The sequence below is a fragment of the Natator depressus genome, chromosome 8, assembly GCF_965152275.1.
Source record: "Natator depressus isolate rNatDep1 chromosome 8, rNatDep2.hap1, whole genome shotgun sequence".
Lineage (NCBI taxonomy): Eukaryota > Metazoa > Chordata > Testudines > Cheloniidae > Natator > Natator depressus.
The window spans coordinates 45,558,951-45,573,025 of NC_134241.1; the positions used below are offsets into that span (position 1 = coordinate 45,558,951).

The window sequence follows — 14,075 nt, forward strand, 5'->3', positions numbered from 1 at the left end:
GAATGTTTGGTATTATCTGAGACATTGACTGCTGGGAACAAGGTCCTTAATATTTAAATTGATATTTGGTTTCCTTGCACATTCTTCCCATGCTACTCATTCTGGGTTTTTACACAGGAATACAGCAAAGCACTACCTAAAAGCCTCTCAGCCAGCAGTCAAAGACTAGAGGCTGCTTTCTTAGCTCATCTGGAAAAATCTGCCTTAGTTTTAGGCACAGGAGGGAGTCTCACTATTATGAACAGCTTAGAATCTGCAGAATAGGGATTCCACTCCTGTGCATACGGGGCTCAACTCAGCTTCATTAATGTCAATACAAAAGGCACTCAATGAAACGCTAAGAGAGGCAAGAGAATCAGTTGTGAATGAAAGGATTTGTGGACACTGAATGTTAGTGTAAGCTTTCAAATCTACTCTACAGAGTCTACTACCAATAGCCACTGTCTCATGTTGACCACAACAGCACCCAAGGTTCTTTTGATTAAACCATGTACATGAAGGCTAACTCTTTCAATTTCCATGGAAGTTTTCAACAACATTCTGCTTGTCACAGAATTAGTGACATTTTGAATATGTGGAATTTTTGAAGGGGTAAAAAGGGTGAGAAAATAAAATGTATAATGAACTCTGGCTGGTAAGTCAACTAGGGAGAGACCATAGTATTTCTAACCAGTAGCAGGTTTTATTTTTTTAGGTCATCCACTGGTCCTTAAGTTTTGTAGCTCATTTTAAGTCAAATCTCTATTACTGGATCTCACGTCTGAATTCACAAACTAACAAGGATTTTAAAGTTGCTATTAGACTTCAATGTTGGTCTGAAAAAGTGGGAGTGGTGAAAGAAAGGAATACTACAATGGACTGATCTCATTTGTTGCTTTTCCTTACTAAAGCTAAAACATTTACCTATAAGGTTGTAAGGAGGAGTTGAACAATTCCTGAGCCTGGGAAACAGCAGGTGCTGCTCCTAAACTCAGTTGGGCTTGGTGTTGTCCTTGTAGAGGTGCATAGATGGGGATGGGAATCTGCTGAACTGAAGTGGGCTGTAACAAAAATAAATAATTAGTCAAGTGTAGAAACTGTCACATAAAAATCCTGGTAGCTGAAAATTGCCAATTCAAAACCATTAAGGAAAAAAAATGCCTGTACCTAACGTGCAATGGGATTTATAAAGCAATTAAAAGAGAGACTAAGAAGTAGCTGGACGTCAAACACAAAGGCTATACAGTGATCGCACGACAACTTTCTAAACTGAAAGATAACTTAACGGAAGAGTTGACAGATTTGCCATTTCCAAATAAGTTGTAGAAAGATATCACAGTTCACTTCTTCCTGAGGCAATGAACAGCTATTTAAAAGTTAATTTCCATCTAAAAATTTGTTACGATACAAACTTTAGACATTTGATTCTGATGACCAACAATAAAACTGAGAAAAAACCCCCAACAATCATGCTCAAGAAATTCAGAACCATTACGCATGTGCAGTTGCTGTAATATAGCAGCGAATGAGAAGTCAGAGTGCGTGATGATAGCTGAGCAAAATCTCTGTAGTATATTTATTAAACGTAGGCCATTCAGCTGTTACTTTTTAAAAAAATTGGCAAACATTTAATCTATGGACTACATGCTGCATTCTTAATACTTGATCTTTATTACTCATACTCTGAGCAACTTTAGTCAGATATTCCATGTGACTTGAGCGCTATTTTTTTTTATAAACCAGTACTGTAAGTCACTTGGACTTGATTCTCTCAGGCAGATGGATGGAGTACTTTAGAAAGTTAGCAGGAGATAAATCTAGGAGATCTAAAACACTTTTAAACCTTTTCCTTTACTCTTCTACAAGAGCTTTATATTTTTGATCTATATGTGGATCCCAGATTTAAAAACACCTAGATTCCTTCCTGATAGAAACTGACCATCACAATAGATTTATTGACTATTTACAGCAGAGTTCACATTCACTTTTCTTGTTACATACATGAGAATTACTGCATTTATGTGCACAGGTTTTCTTTATGGAGACAGCTGGTACACTTCATTAACTAGTTCACTTATTAAATTTCCTCAGTACCAAACTTTTGGCCATGGCTTTCAGGAACACTAATAAGCAGTGTTCCATTACAAAAAAAAATCAATAGTACACAGAATAGGAACTCAGTTAGCAGACAAAGACAACAAGACCCAATGACAGGAAGTCAATCTAGAAGAATTCAAACTGGGAATGAGGGGAACCAACCACTGGAACAAATTACAAAAGGAGCTGGCTAATATATCATAATCTGAATTCTTTAAACAGAGGCTGGACCACTTTCTAAATGATATGTTCTGATTCACCCACAAGTTACTGGACTCATTAGTGTTCTTCCCTACTATTACGTAAGCAAACAATGTCCTCAACTGCAGGAAGGAAAACCATAGTGAGCGCTTCTGGTGTGAACATATATAGTCTTGTATGAAGCAGTACATTTCTGAGAACACAGGCTTCTACTGGAATACTGTTATAAAGAAATCTTTGTTCACATGAATGTTGACTGAAAGACCATAAAAGGCTGTGTACATGGTCAAACTGAACTATGATAGATTGGGAATGAAATGCAATGCAATTTAGTATTTACAGATCTCTTTCCCCCCTGCAACTATCAGGTCCACTCAAGTTATAACAGCTTTACAATGAAGGTTCAGTAAGATGAATCCCCAAATACCTGTGAAAGTCCTGGTTGAAAACCTTGCTGTTGAGCCAAGGAAGGTGGAGCCAGACGTGCATGCTGAGTGCTGAATAAGTGGCTTGTGTCCATGTAGAAAGCTGGGATCTGAGCTGCAGGACCTCAGGAAAATATGAAAATTAGTGTCTGAATGTAAAACATTTTCCTTCTGGGCAGATTTCCAAGTAGTGCTGGAACTTCAGCCAGAGAGGACGTTTTCTATTTCATATTTAGAAGTTAGATTAACTATTTGCCTGACTGTTAGCATTGGGGGTGGAGATCTGGTGTGAGAAGAGATTTTCAGTGAGCTAGCGAACATGAGAGTTTTGTGAGGGAGTTCTCCAGGTGAAGGAGCAGCAACTACATGACCCTTGGGGTGAGTCTATTGTGTTTCTGCTTGCTTGAAGTTTACAGTGTGGTCTGTTTAGGGACTGTGTGCTGACCCTAGCAGCCTGCTAGGCAAGGCTGAGAGCTTCCTAAGGAAGCTCTAGCCTGCCATCCTTGGATCCCTCATCCCTTCAGAATCCCTTGACAAGGGGGGAGAGCAAACTCATGGAAAACAGGGGGTTTAAAAAGCCAGCTCGTAAGTGACCGGAGGAGCTAGTGAACAAGAGAAGTAAAAGGGACTTTTACAAGGGAGTTGAGAGAGAGAACATGAAGTCCAGATACATCTTATAAACATCCTCTAAACTTGGGCCAATAAAGCCTGCTCCCCCACAACCCCCCCCCCAAAACAAAACAAAACCATACAAGAGTACAAAGAATGTAGGCAGAAGTCCAGCCGCAGAATGGGCTATCCAGTATATTGCCCTGAATGTAGCAGGTATGATTACCTGCCTTGTAGGCAGGTGGCATTAGCATGCATTTGGTGTAAGGAGCTCCTGGCTCTCAGAGATCAAGTACAGGCTCTTGAGACCAGAGTGGCTGAACTGAAGGAGCTAAGGGAGACAGATGTACATAGATGAGACTTTCTGGCTCCCTCCTGTCTGACAGCATCTGGGCTGTTGAGGAGGATTAAAGTCTCAAAAGAGGAAAATTATCCCACAGTTGGGACTCTCTTTCCAGATGATGTCATGGTATTCTCTCACACTGAGGACACCTGTTAAGAAGAAAAAGGTAATAGAAATGAGGGCTTGGATTATTATAAATATCGATAGTTGGGCTTTTGATGGGAGAACTGCGTGGTGAATTGCTTGCTGGATGTGAAGGCTGCGGATCTCTAGAGACATCAAGACAGATGTATGGGCAGTGCTGGGGAGGAGATGGTAGTCATGATACATGTAGATACCAATGACATAGGGAAAGGTAGGAGAGAAGTCCTAGAAGCCACATATAGGCCATGGTTGCATTCTCTGAAATTCTAGTTCCATGCCCAGGGCCGGTTAGGCAGAACTATAGTGTCTCAATGCGTGGATGAGACGATAGCGTTGAAGGAGGGATTCAGGCTTATTAGGAACTGGGAAACTTTTGGGGAAAGGAAGAGTCTACAGAGGAAGGATGGGCTCCACCTAAACCAGAACAGAATCAGACTGCTGGTATGTGAAATTTAAGATTGTAGAGGATTTCTAAACTAAGGGCTGGGTGAAAGCTGACCGGTACAAAGGAGCACATCATTCAGACAGACACATCCCTTAGAGGAGGATTTATTAAAGGAGATTTTCTATATCCTAGTAAAGAGGAAAGGACAGTTGTCAATAAAGTACAGATCGGAGCTGAAGAGAAACAAACAGCCATACGAAAAAGAGATCCATTCAATTACTCACCTTGAAGGCAAACACATAAATATTAACACATTTTATAAGTGCTCATACACAAATGCTAGAAGTCTAAATATTAAGATGGATGAACTTGACCACCTGATACTAAGTGAGGACACTGACATAACACACACCGCAGAAACTTGCAGAATTATGATAATCAATGGGACATGGTAATACCAGGGGACAAAATATATACAAATGACAGAGTAGGTTGTGTTGGTGGGGGAGTGGCACTGTGTGAAAGAAAGCAGAGTCAACTAGAGTAAAAAAAGTTGGTGAATCAAACTGCACCACAGAACTTCTACAGATAGAAATTTCATGCTTGAATAATAAGAATATAGCAGTAGGAATATTCTGCCAACCCCTTGACCAGGATGGTGACAGTGACTGAGAAATGCTGAGGGAGATTAGAAAGTTACAAAAACAGTAAACTGAGTAATAATGGCGGATTTCAACTATCCCCATATTGACTGGGAGCACATCACCTCAGGATGGGATGCAGAGATAAAATTTCTAGACACCATTAATGACTATTTCTTGGAGCAGCTAGTCCTGGAACCCACAAAGAGGGGCAATTTTTAATTTGGTCCTGAGTAGCACACAGGATCTGGCTCGAGAGGTGAATATAGCTGAACTGCTCAGAAAGAACAACTGTAATGTAATTAAATCTAACATCCTTACAGGGGGAAAAAATACCAAAAAGAAATCAACCACAGTAGCATTTAACTTCCAAAAGGGGAACTACACAAAAATGAACAGGCTAGTTACGCAGACATTAAAAGGAACAGTGACAAGAGTGAAATGCCTGCAAGCTAACATTTTTTAAAAACACAATAGAGGCTCAAACTAAATGTATACCCCAAATAAAAAAAGTAAGAGAAACAAAAAATGACACCATGGTTTAAAAACAGAGTAAAAGAGGTAGTTAGAGACAAAAAGATACCCTTTAAGAATTGGAAATCAAATCCTACTATGGAAAACAGGAAGAACAAACTCTGGCAAGTCAAGTGTAAAAGTATAATAGGGCAGGCCAAAAAAGAATTTGAAGAGCAACTAGCAAAAGACTTGAAAACTATGAGTAAAACTTTTTGTTTAAGTTCACAAGAAGCAGGAAGCCAGACATTCAGTGTGGCAGGCCACTGAACAACCCAGGTGCTAAAAGAGCACTCAAGGAAGACAAGCGTGAGGGAGATTCCGACACCCAAGCCATTCTTTTTAGGTGACAAACCTGAGGAACCGTCCCTGATTGAAGTGTCAGTAGAGGTGGTTTTGGAACAAACTGGTAAATCAAACAGTAATAAAAAAGTCACCACGACCAGATGGTATTCACCCAAGATTTCTGAAGGAACTCAAATATGAAATTGCAGAACCACTAACTGCAGGATGCAACCTATTGCTTAAATCAGCCTTTGTACCAGATGACTGGAGGATGGCTAACGTGACACTGATTTTTTAAAAAAGCTCTAGAGGCAATCCTGGCAATTACAGGCTGGTAAGCCTAACTTTAGTACCAGGCAAATTGGTTGTAGCTATAGTAAACAGAATTATCAGACACAGCTGAACAAAATCTGTTTGGGAAGAGTCAACATGGCTTTTGTAAAGGGAAAATCATGCCTCACCAATCTACCAGAATTCTTTGAGGGGGGTCAAATAAACGTGGACAGGGGTGATTCAGAGAGTGTACCTGGACTATCAGAAAGCCTTTAAAAAAGTCCCTCACCAAAGGCTCTTAAGCAAAGTACCCAGTTACGGATGAGAGGGAAGGTCATGCCATAGATCAGACACTGGTTAAAAGATAGGAAACAAAGGGTCAATTTTCACAGTGGAAACAGTTAAATAGCAGGGTCCCCCAAGAATCTGAACTCAGACCTGTGCTATTCAACATATTCATAAATGACCTGGAAAAAGGGTTAAACAGCGAGGTGGCAAAGTTTGCAGACAATACAAAATTATTCAAGATAGCTAAGTACAAAGCTGACTATGCAGAGTTACAAAGGGATCTCAAAACTGGGTGACTTGGAAAGAAAATGGCAGAGGAAATTCAATGTTGATAAATGCCAAGTAAAGCACTCCAGAAAACAATCCCAATTATACATACAAAATGATGGGATCTAAATTAGCTGTTAGCATTCAAGAAATTTCTTTGAGTCATCGTTGATAGTTCTCAGAAAACATCTGCTCAATATGCAGTCAAAAAAGCTGACAGAACATTAGGAACCATCAAGTAAGGGATATATAAGACAACAGAAAATATAATGCCACTATATAAATTCATTGTATTCCGCATCTTGAATACTGCAAGCAGTTCTGGTCACCCATCTCAGAAAAGATATATTAGAACCAGAAAAAGTACAGAGAAGGGCAACAAAAAGGATTAGGGGTATGGAACAGCTTCCACAGGCTATGTTTACACTACTGCAGTAAGCTGACCTACGCTATGCAACTCCAGCTACGTGAATAACGTAGCTGGAGACGACGTACCTTAGGTCAACTTACCGCAGGGGGTCAACGGGAGAAAATCTCCCATTGACTTACCTTACTCTTCTCTGAGGGCAGAATACAGGGGTCGACTGGAGAGCGAACTGCAGTCGATTTGGCAGGTCTTTACTAGACCCGCTAAATCAACTGCCGGTGGATTGACCCCAGAGTGTTGATCCGCGCTGTAGTGTAGATCTGCCCATAGAAGGGGAGGGATTGTTCATCTTAAAAAAGAGACAACTGGGGTGGGGGGGAGGAATATGATAGAGGTCTAAAATCATGAACGGTGTGGAGAAAGTGAATAAGGAAGTGTTATTCACCCCTACCCATCACACAAGAACCCAGTGAAATAACAGGCAGCAGGTCTAAAACAAACAAAAGGAAGTACTTTTTCCCTATAACACACAGTCAACCTGTGGAATTCATTGCCAGGAGATGTTGTGAAGGCCAAAATTGCAACTGGTTTCAAAAAAGAATTAGAGAAGTTCTTGAAGGATAGGTCCATCAATGGCTATTACCCAAGACGGTCAGGGATGCAACCCCATTCTCTGGGTGTGTCATACAACCCCTGCCTTCCACAAGTTGGACGACAGGGGATCTCTTGATAAATTGCCCTGTTCTGTTCATTCTTCTGAAGCATGTGGCTCCGGCCGCTACTGGAAGACAGGATATTGGGCTAGATGGACCACTGGTCTGAACCACTATGGCCATTCTTATGTACAAGTGGAAGATGGGCTCCACCTGCCCTTTGAGCTTTTGCATAGTTATAAATTGTGCATATGCATCCTGAATCCCATGAAATTTAGCGGTACGGTAAATTCTGTGCAGACCTCTAAATGCCCTACTTTAACGTGTTCTTCACACAATGCTTAGTTGACTAATGTATGCAATTTAAAGGAAAAAACCCATGTAGTTTCTTTATAGTTAGAGAAACGTATCACTGAAGAGAGAGACACTGCTGTAATAGTTTATAAAATTAGATTAAAACTAGAGATGACTACATTTAAACAAACAGATTTAAAATTAAAAAAATGCAAAGCAGGTTACAGAAGAAGGGATTAATACAAAGATACAATACAGAAGATACAAACTTGTTTTATTTAGTGGAAGTTTCTTTTGAGTATGTTGGTCAATGTAACACCATTCCATACACTAGTGTATAAGTAGGTATGTAACCTACCCTCTAGTCATTCCGTTTTTGCTGCAGGTAGTAAAAATGGAATAGAATATGTAATAACTTCAGAAATAATTTCATCTGAGTTGTACTATGATTTTTTTTTTTTTTTGAAGTCCTACCAACTTGTTTAACTCCAAAGAAAACAAAGAACTGGCTAGCACCTCTCTCTTCCAACCTCACAAACATTATTACCTGCTGCAGACTGAGACACATAGACCTGTGGACTCTGCTGCTGCTGGGCAATGAGGGATGGCATGCAGCTTAGCTGGGAGAAGTGACTGGCAGAAGCAAGGCTGTTTGTCTGCAACTGTTGTGGTTTCACTTTACAGATATTAGGAGGATCTGAGGCGGTTGTAGACTTTGTACTCAGTGAAGAGGTAGTGTATGTTCCAGCTCCTGGATTGGGAAAAAAACACGTATCATTCAAAAACTTATCTTTGAGTAGGTCTGACAAAATGTTGGAAGCACTGACTACCACAGGCAAGGGTGAATAATAAAAAAGTACTTATATAGACGGCTGTGTGGCTGAGGTGCCAGAACCTTAATATTTCTTAACACATGACTGCGCTTTCTGTTCCAGTTATCCAGAGAATGTCAGTTCACCATAGTAAGAAACTTTCTTCAGCCACCTCAGCTGGGATTAGAGCACACATTCCCTTTAATGGCCACAGGAGAGAAGATTTAATTGGATATCGAATTTTTTAATTGTTTACTACTTTTGTAATCTATAGTAGGAGACAAACACTTTCTCACTAATGTTTGTGCATAGCAGTAGTGAAACCTGTGTTATTTGAAAGTCTTGTGGGATACTTTCATATTACGTATGTTTATATAGCACCTACCACAAAAAGAGTCCTCAGTAGGCACTACTGAAAAACAAAATCTGGAGATTTTCAGGCAACTGTGGGAACTGGGTAGCTGCCACAGCTACTGGTTTCCCCAAGGCCAGCAGCATGAAGACTACAAGGTGGGAGAGAACAGCTATATTATACACAAACATCTGTGTAGCCAACTGTAGAGGAGCTTCCTAAAATGAATCTTCCAGATCCACCCTACTGGAAAAGAGACCAAAAAACCCCTCTCTCCAGCTAGCTATGCAGTAAAAGCCTAGGGGAAATATCAGACCTTCCAATAAGAGGGTTTTGGTAGACCATGGCTTGCACCGAACAGAATAGAACCTAATACGTAATCTCAAAGAAAGCAACGAGGTTGGCATGATCAAAGGGTAACAAGTAAACTGGATAAAGGGGGTGATGCAACACATAATATACAATGTAAAGCCCTATACCTGATAATGAAGTTGTAGGTGTAACTGATGCCACAGGGATAGGAGGCATTGATGCACTTGAGAAAGAGCTGTAAGTGCCACTGCTTGGTGCACTGCTGCTGCTACTGCTTCCACTGTTACCTCCAGTTATGGGAGATGCTGTTGAGGTTATTGGCGAACTCTTCTCCCCCACATTTGGAGAATTCTCCCATGCTTTACGTGCAGACTCCATCTATTTAGGAAAAAAAGGAAGGTGGATTTTTTATTTGTTTTTTTAAAAGAGAAACAGGTTAGCTATTTAAAAGATTTTAGCTCTTCAGTTAGTCCTTCTGTTAACAATTCATTTTAGTTAAAAAGGAAATACAGGCTACCTGCAAGCCTCCTTGCTTAACACTTGATCACTATGATTGCACAATGCTATGTGTTCATGCAAAAAACCTACAGCCCTAAGTGGGAGCTCCCAAATAGCTCCAACTGACTAAGTAATCAACCATTTTAAATTTTCAGTATCCAAGATTAAATTTGCTCACACTGATTTGTCTCCCCACGAGGGGAGTGGGAGTGGGAGTAAGGGAAATATATTGTTTCATACATGCTTAAAATACCATAAAATAGGTTCTAAAATAAAAACATTCACTTTAAAATTAAATGGTTTTGATAAGTCATTGGTGCAAAAAGGTAAGAAATTGAACATAGCTGATGCATGTTTCAATGAAGAGTGTCACAACAGCAAGTTTCTACCTTCAGTATGATCCGAAACCATTTAAGGGAGTACAGACAGATCATTTTTGTCAAAAAGGTATATTTGAACACAATGTCCATTTTATTTTATAATTTTAATACAGGACTACACACCATATAACTAGTATGCTTGTTTCGCTGCATATTTTAAGACCTTAAAGAAAATAATTTGGAGCTGAAACTGTGCCACATAAGTGTCTCATGCCCACTGCTCATGTTAGAGGAAAAAATAAATACAAAAAATGGTCAAATCCTACTTTCTGTAATCATGGATGTATGTAATCTTGCATAGCAACAAACATAGGGTCAAACAGGCTTCTGAAGCATTTAAAAAAATACGTATTTCTAAGCTGTTCCACAAACTGATCTAAACAACCTAGTGGTTGACTGGAGCAAAAAATGAAGATTTTAGCACTGTTATAATTTAACAGCAAATCTTGGAATTCCATGCAATAATTCTAGGGAGAATATTGAGGGACTATGGTAAACTGACAAAGGGAAGGAAATTTTACTAAAAATTTTAGTTTTAGTTTTACTAAAAATTTTCAAACTAGACATAGAATCATAGAATATCAGGGTTGGTAGGGACCCCAGAAGGTCATCTAGTCCAACCCCCTGCTCGAAGCAGGACCAATTCCCAGTTAAATCATCCCAGCCAGGGCTTTGTCAAGCCTGACCTTAAAAACCTCTAAGGAAGGAGATTCTACCACCTCCCTAGGTAACGCATTCCAGTGTTTCACCACCCTCTTAGTGAAAAAGTTTTTCCTAATATCCAATCTAAACCTCCCCCATTGCAACTTGAGACCATTACTCCTCGTTCTGTCATCTGCTAAACATGCCACAAACTTAAATCTTAATTATGGTCCATGAAGTTCTACAATGACAACGGCCCACATATTTAATGTTGAGGGTTAGCCATTGAAGACTATGGGTTCCATGCTGCAATTCCTCATTTATCAGATTACAAACTGTTGAGGGCAGGAACTATTTTCATTTGGTCCCTTGTTCAGAGCCAAACTCATTCAGTGCTGAAAATGCACAAGTCTGATCAGACTGGCCTAGTCACTTGAATTGAGATGTAGCACTTTTTACTGAACAAGTAGTCTCTGACGGCCACACCTCCGATTAAAATGGAGCATGGCTGCAAGTACTTCATTTTACGGAAATTAGGTCTGCATGCCCCTAATTTAAGTTATGTTATTTGTCTACACATCATAGAAAATGGTGGAAAAACCAATATAACTTGTATTTAATTTCCATTGTTGAAGTGTAAAAAGGCATCGGACAGGAGGAGCTATTTCAAGATTTTTTTCCCCTCCACACAAGTGCTTTTGAACACTTCATAGAAAATATGTGACTTGACTACCTCCCTTTTTGGGACAGACTCCTCCCACAAACACATGCATTGAGGCCGAGCCTCTTCTAATAAATATATCAGATGCAGGCCTGATTTGTCCACACCCCCTTCCACCCTCACACCAGATGAATATTTCCCAAAGCCGAAAGGAAATTATATTCTTAATTGTAAATTAAACTCCTTGAAGCATTCACACGTAGTGTTTTACATGGAGCAATCTCTGAGTGAGACTAAGACCTAGCATCTGCAAGTATGACTGAATGATGCTTTGTTCCTGGATACCTCAGAGTTCAGTGCCTGGATCTTGTGGAACCTTTCCTGTAGGGGAGCCACTGTCTCACCCACATGCTATTTTGATCCTGAGATAGACCATCTTCATAGGGAGAACAAGTCTGTCACAAACCTGGTAAGAATAGCTATATCTAAGACCTTGGATTCCTCAGCCAGGCTATATCACTATCATTACCTGTGTAAACACCATAGGGGAAGATGACAGACAGGTAGTTTTTTGAACTAATATTGGCAATTTCTGGAGACCAACTGAAAAAGTGTCTGTGACAAGGGTCTGACCAGAATATGTAAATAAGCTTTTGCCAGGTCCATTGATGTTGGAAGGTCTCATGGAGTGGTTCCAGTGAGAGCAGAAGCAAGAGTCTCCATCCTGAATTTTGTCTTTTATCAAACCTATTCACTGTCTGGGATCAAATTGGCCCAGACTCCACCCGACCCTTTAACTACGAAGAGCATGTAGCAGAGTCCTGAACACCTTCCTTTTTTAGACTGTTTCCCTAGCTGTAGGATTAGGGCTCCTTCAGAATTAAGTTTCTCATCACCTCTCAAGATCAGAGAAAGGATGAAGGGATGTGAAAGAGCCTGTAATTCCAGGGAGTATCCATGCTGCATCTCTCTCACATACCAGATGTTTCAAACATGTTTGGGAGAAAGAAGCTCTCTCAATTCTAAGACCTTGGGGAAGCAGCAAGAGCATCCAGAATGATTTTACCTTTTTTCTGTGTTTTTTGAGCCTCTGTAGTTTTTTTCATCTGGTGGAGAGGGAGTGTGTTGGGTAGTGACTCCAACTGGGCCTTAGCCCGCTCAAGTGCTCCAGGGTCCCAGCATTCAGAAGTCAATAAATGATTGCAGAGGAAGCAAAAGAAAAACTTCCCTAAGAAAAAAGGTTTTCTGTGAGCAAGGACAGAAAAACAAAGGCAGATTCCTTGCCAAATGACTTGGTTACCCCACTTAGAACCTTTAGATGTGACCCTGGAATTTAGAAGCATGGTAGGCAGGGAAGTTTAAGAGGATTGTGGACTTTCCCTGCCAAAGAGACCTTGATCAGCAAAGGCCTGGCTAAGTCCTAACATGGCTGACCTGTCTTTGCAAAGGTGTCTCCCGAGAAGCCTTGGCTGATGTGAGTCAAGCAGAGATCCAAACAAGCCTTCCACTCAGAGTATCTTTCCCTGGCAGAGTGAGGCCCAGAGAAAGGAGCAATTGTGGCAGAGTTCCCCACCCCCCATTTCTTGAGAGGAACTCCTTGCAGATGGAATGCTATGATAGGGGATGGAGGAACAAGAGAGAAGACTGGAGCATTATTCCATTCCAGAAGAAAAGCCTGGAAACTCTTCTTCCTCTAAGGGAGGAGGGTTGGAAGATAATGCTCACTGCTGCCCTCAAAGCAGCTTTTAAAAGCAAGGATTACATTCAGTAGGATGGGAGAATAGCAGCAATGTTCTGTTTGGGTACCAGAGACTCTGGCATAAAGATGGTAGGGGCATGGTCAAGTCCTAGAGTGCCTTGAAAAAGTGTGAACTACCTTTGGTATTTGCAGGAAGAGATGCAAACCCTGAATGTCTGAGTAGAGGGCAGAATACAGGGAGGCGCGGGGGGGAAATAAAAAAATAAGCCTTCCCAAAATGTTTGTAGACTCTCAGCACAGATTTTAGACAAAATTTCTCATCATACCTACTGTGGATACAGCTATCATCTATCAAATGTTTATTAGGACAATCAAATCAGCCTGGTATAGAAGTTCCCCAACAAAGTTACAGGACAAGAAAATATACACAAAAGGAACTCAACAGTCTGCTCAGCAGGCTAATGCTTAAAAGGTGTGAAACTGTCTCAGGATGGGTAATATCCCTACCTGTACCAAGTGTTTAGTGAATGAGCTACTTATTTCCAGATGTTGTTCTATTAAGTTTAACATTTAAAGGTAACAATTTAAAAAAGTGCTTCCAGACACCAGAAAGTTAGATTGAAATGTAATGTATTATTATTTCCTCAAATTTTAACCAGCTAGCAGAGTTTCCCTTGCTAGATTACTCTTCCTTCTCTATTACCTCCCCAAATTAAACCACTCTTCTGACCTCACTCATTTTTTCCCCTTAAAAAAGACTAACATTTTTCCTGGTTGAGACACTTTAAACATACAGAAACAAAAAGAGGGGAGGATAATAAAGGAGAATTAACAGTAACTAGGGTTGAACCACTGGGTTGTGCTGTATTCAGTCTATGAAAACCGGAAAGAAACTTTCATCTATCACAAAACCATTTCAGTGAGAAATTCTCACTGGGAGTTGCATGAAAATTCC

General features: G+C 40.3%; 1 protein-coding gene across 15 annotated transcripts in view; it reads right to left on the reverse strand.

Moving 5' to 3' along the window:
• The window catches only part of PRRC2C (proline rich coiled-coil 2C), a 114,977-nt gene that overhangs the window by 29,502 nt on the left and 71,400 nt on the right, over positions 1-14,075 (reverse strand). For 8 of the 15 annotated variants that reach the window (XM_074960910.1, XM_074960907.1, XM_074960906.1 and 5 more), the window contains 4 exons: positions 9,408-9,618; positions 8,312-8,515; positions 2,705-2,826; positions 904-1,040 (listed from right to left, as the gene is read on the reverse strand). In XM_074960910.1, coding sequence (XP_074817011.1) covers positions 904-1,040; positions 2,705-2,826; positions 8,312-8,515; positions 9,408-9,618 — 674 coding nt within the window. The remainder of the gene's footprint in view (positions 1-903; positions 1,041-2,704; positions 2,827-8,311; positions 8,516-9,407; positions 9,619-14,075) is intronic. The other 7 variants (XM_074960919.1, XM_074960921.1, XM_074960920.1 and 4 more) reach the window with 1 other exon arrangement.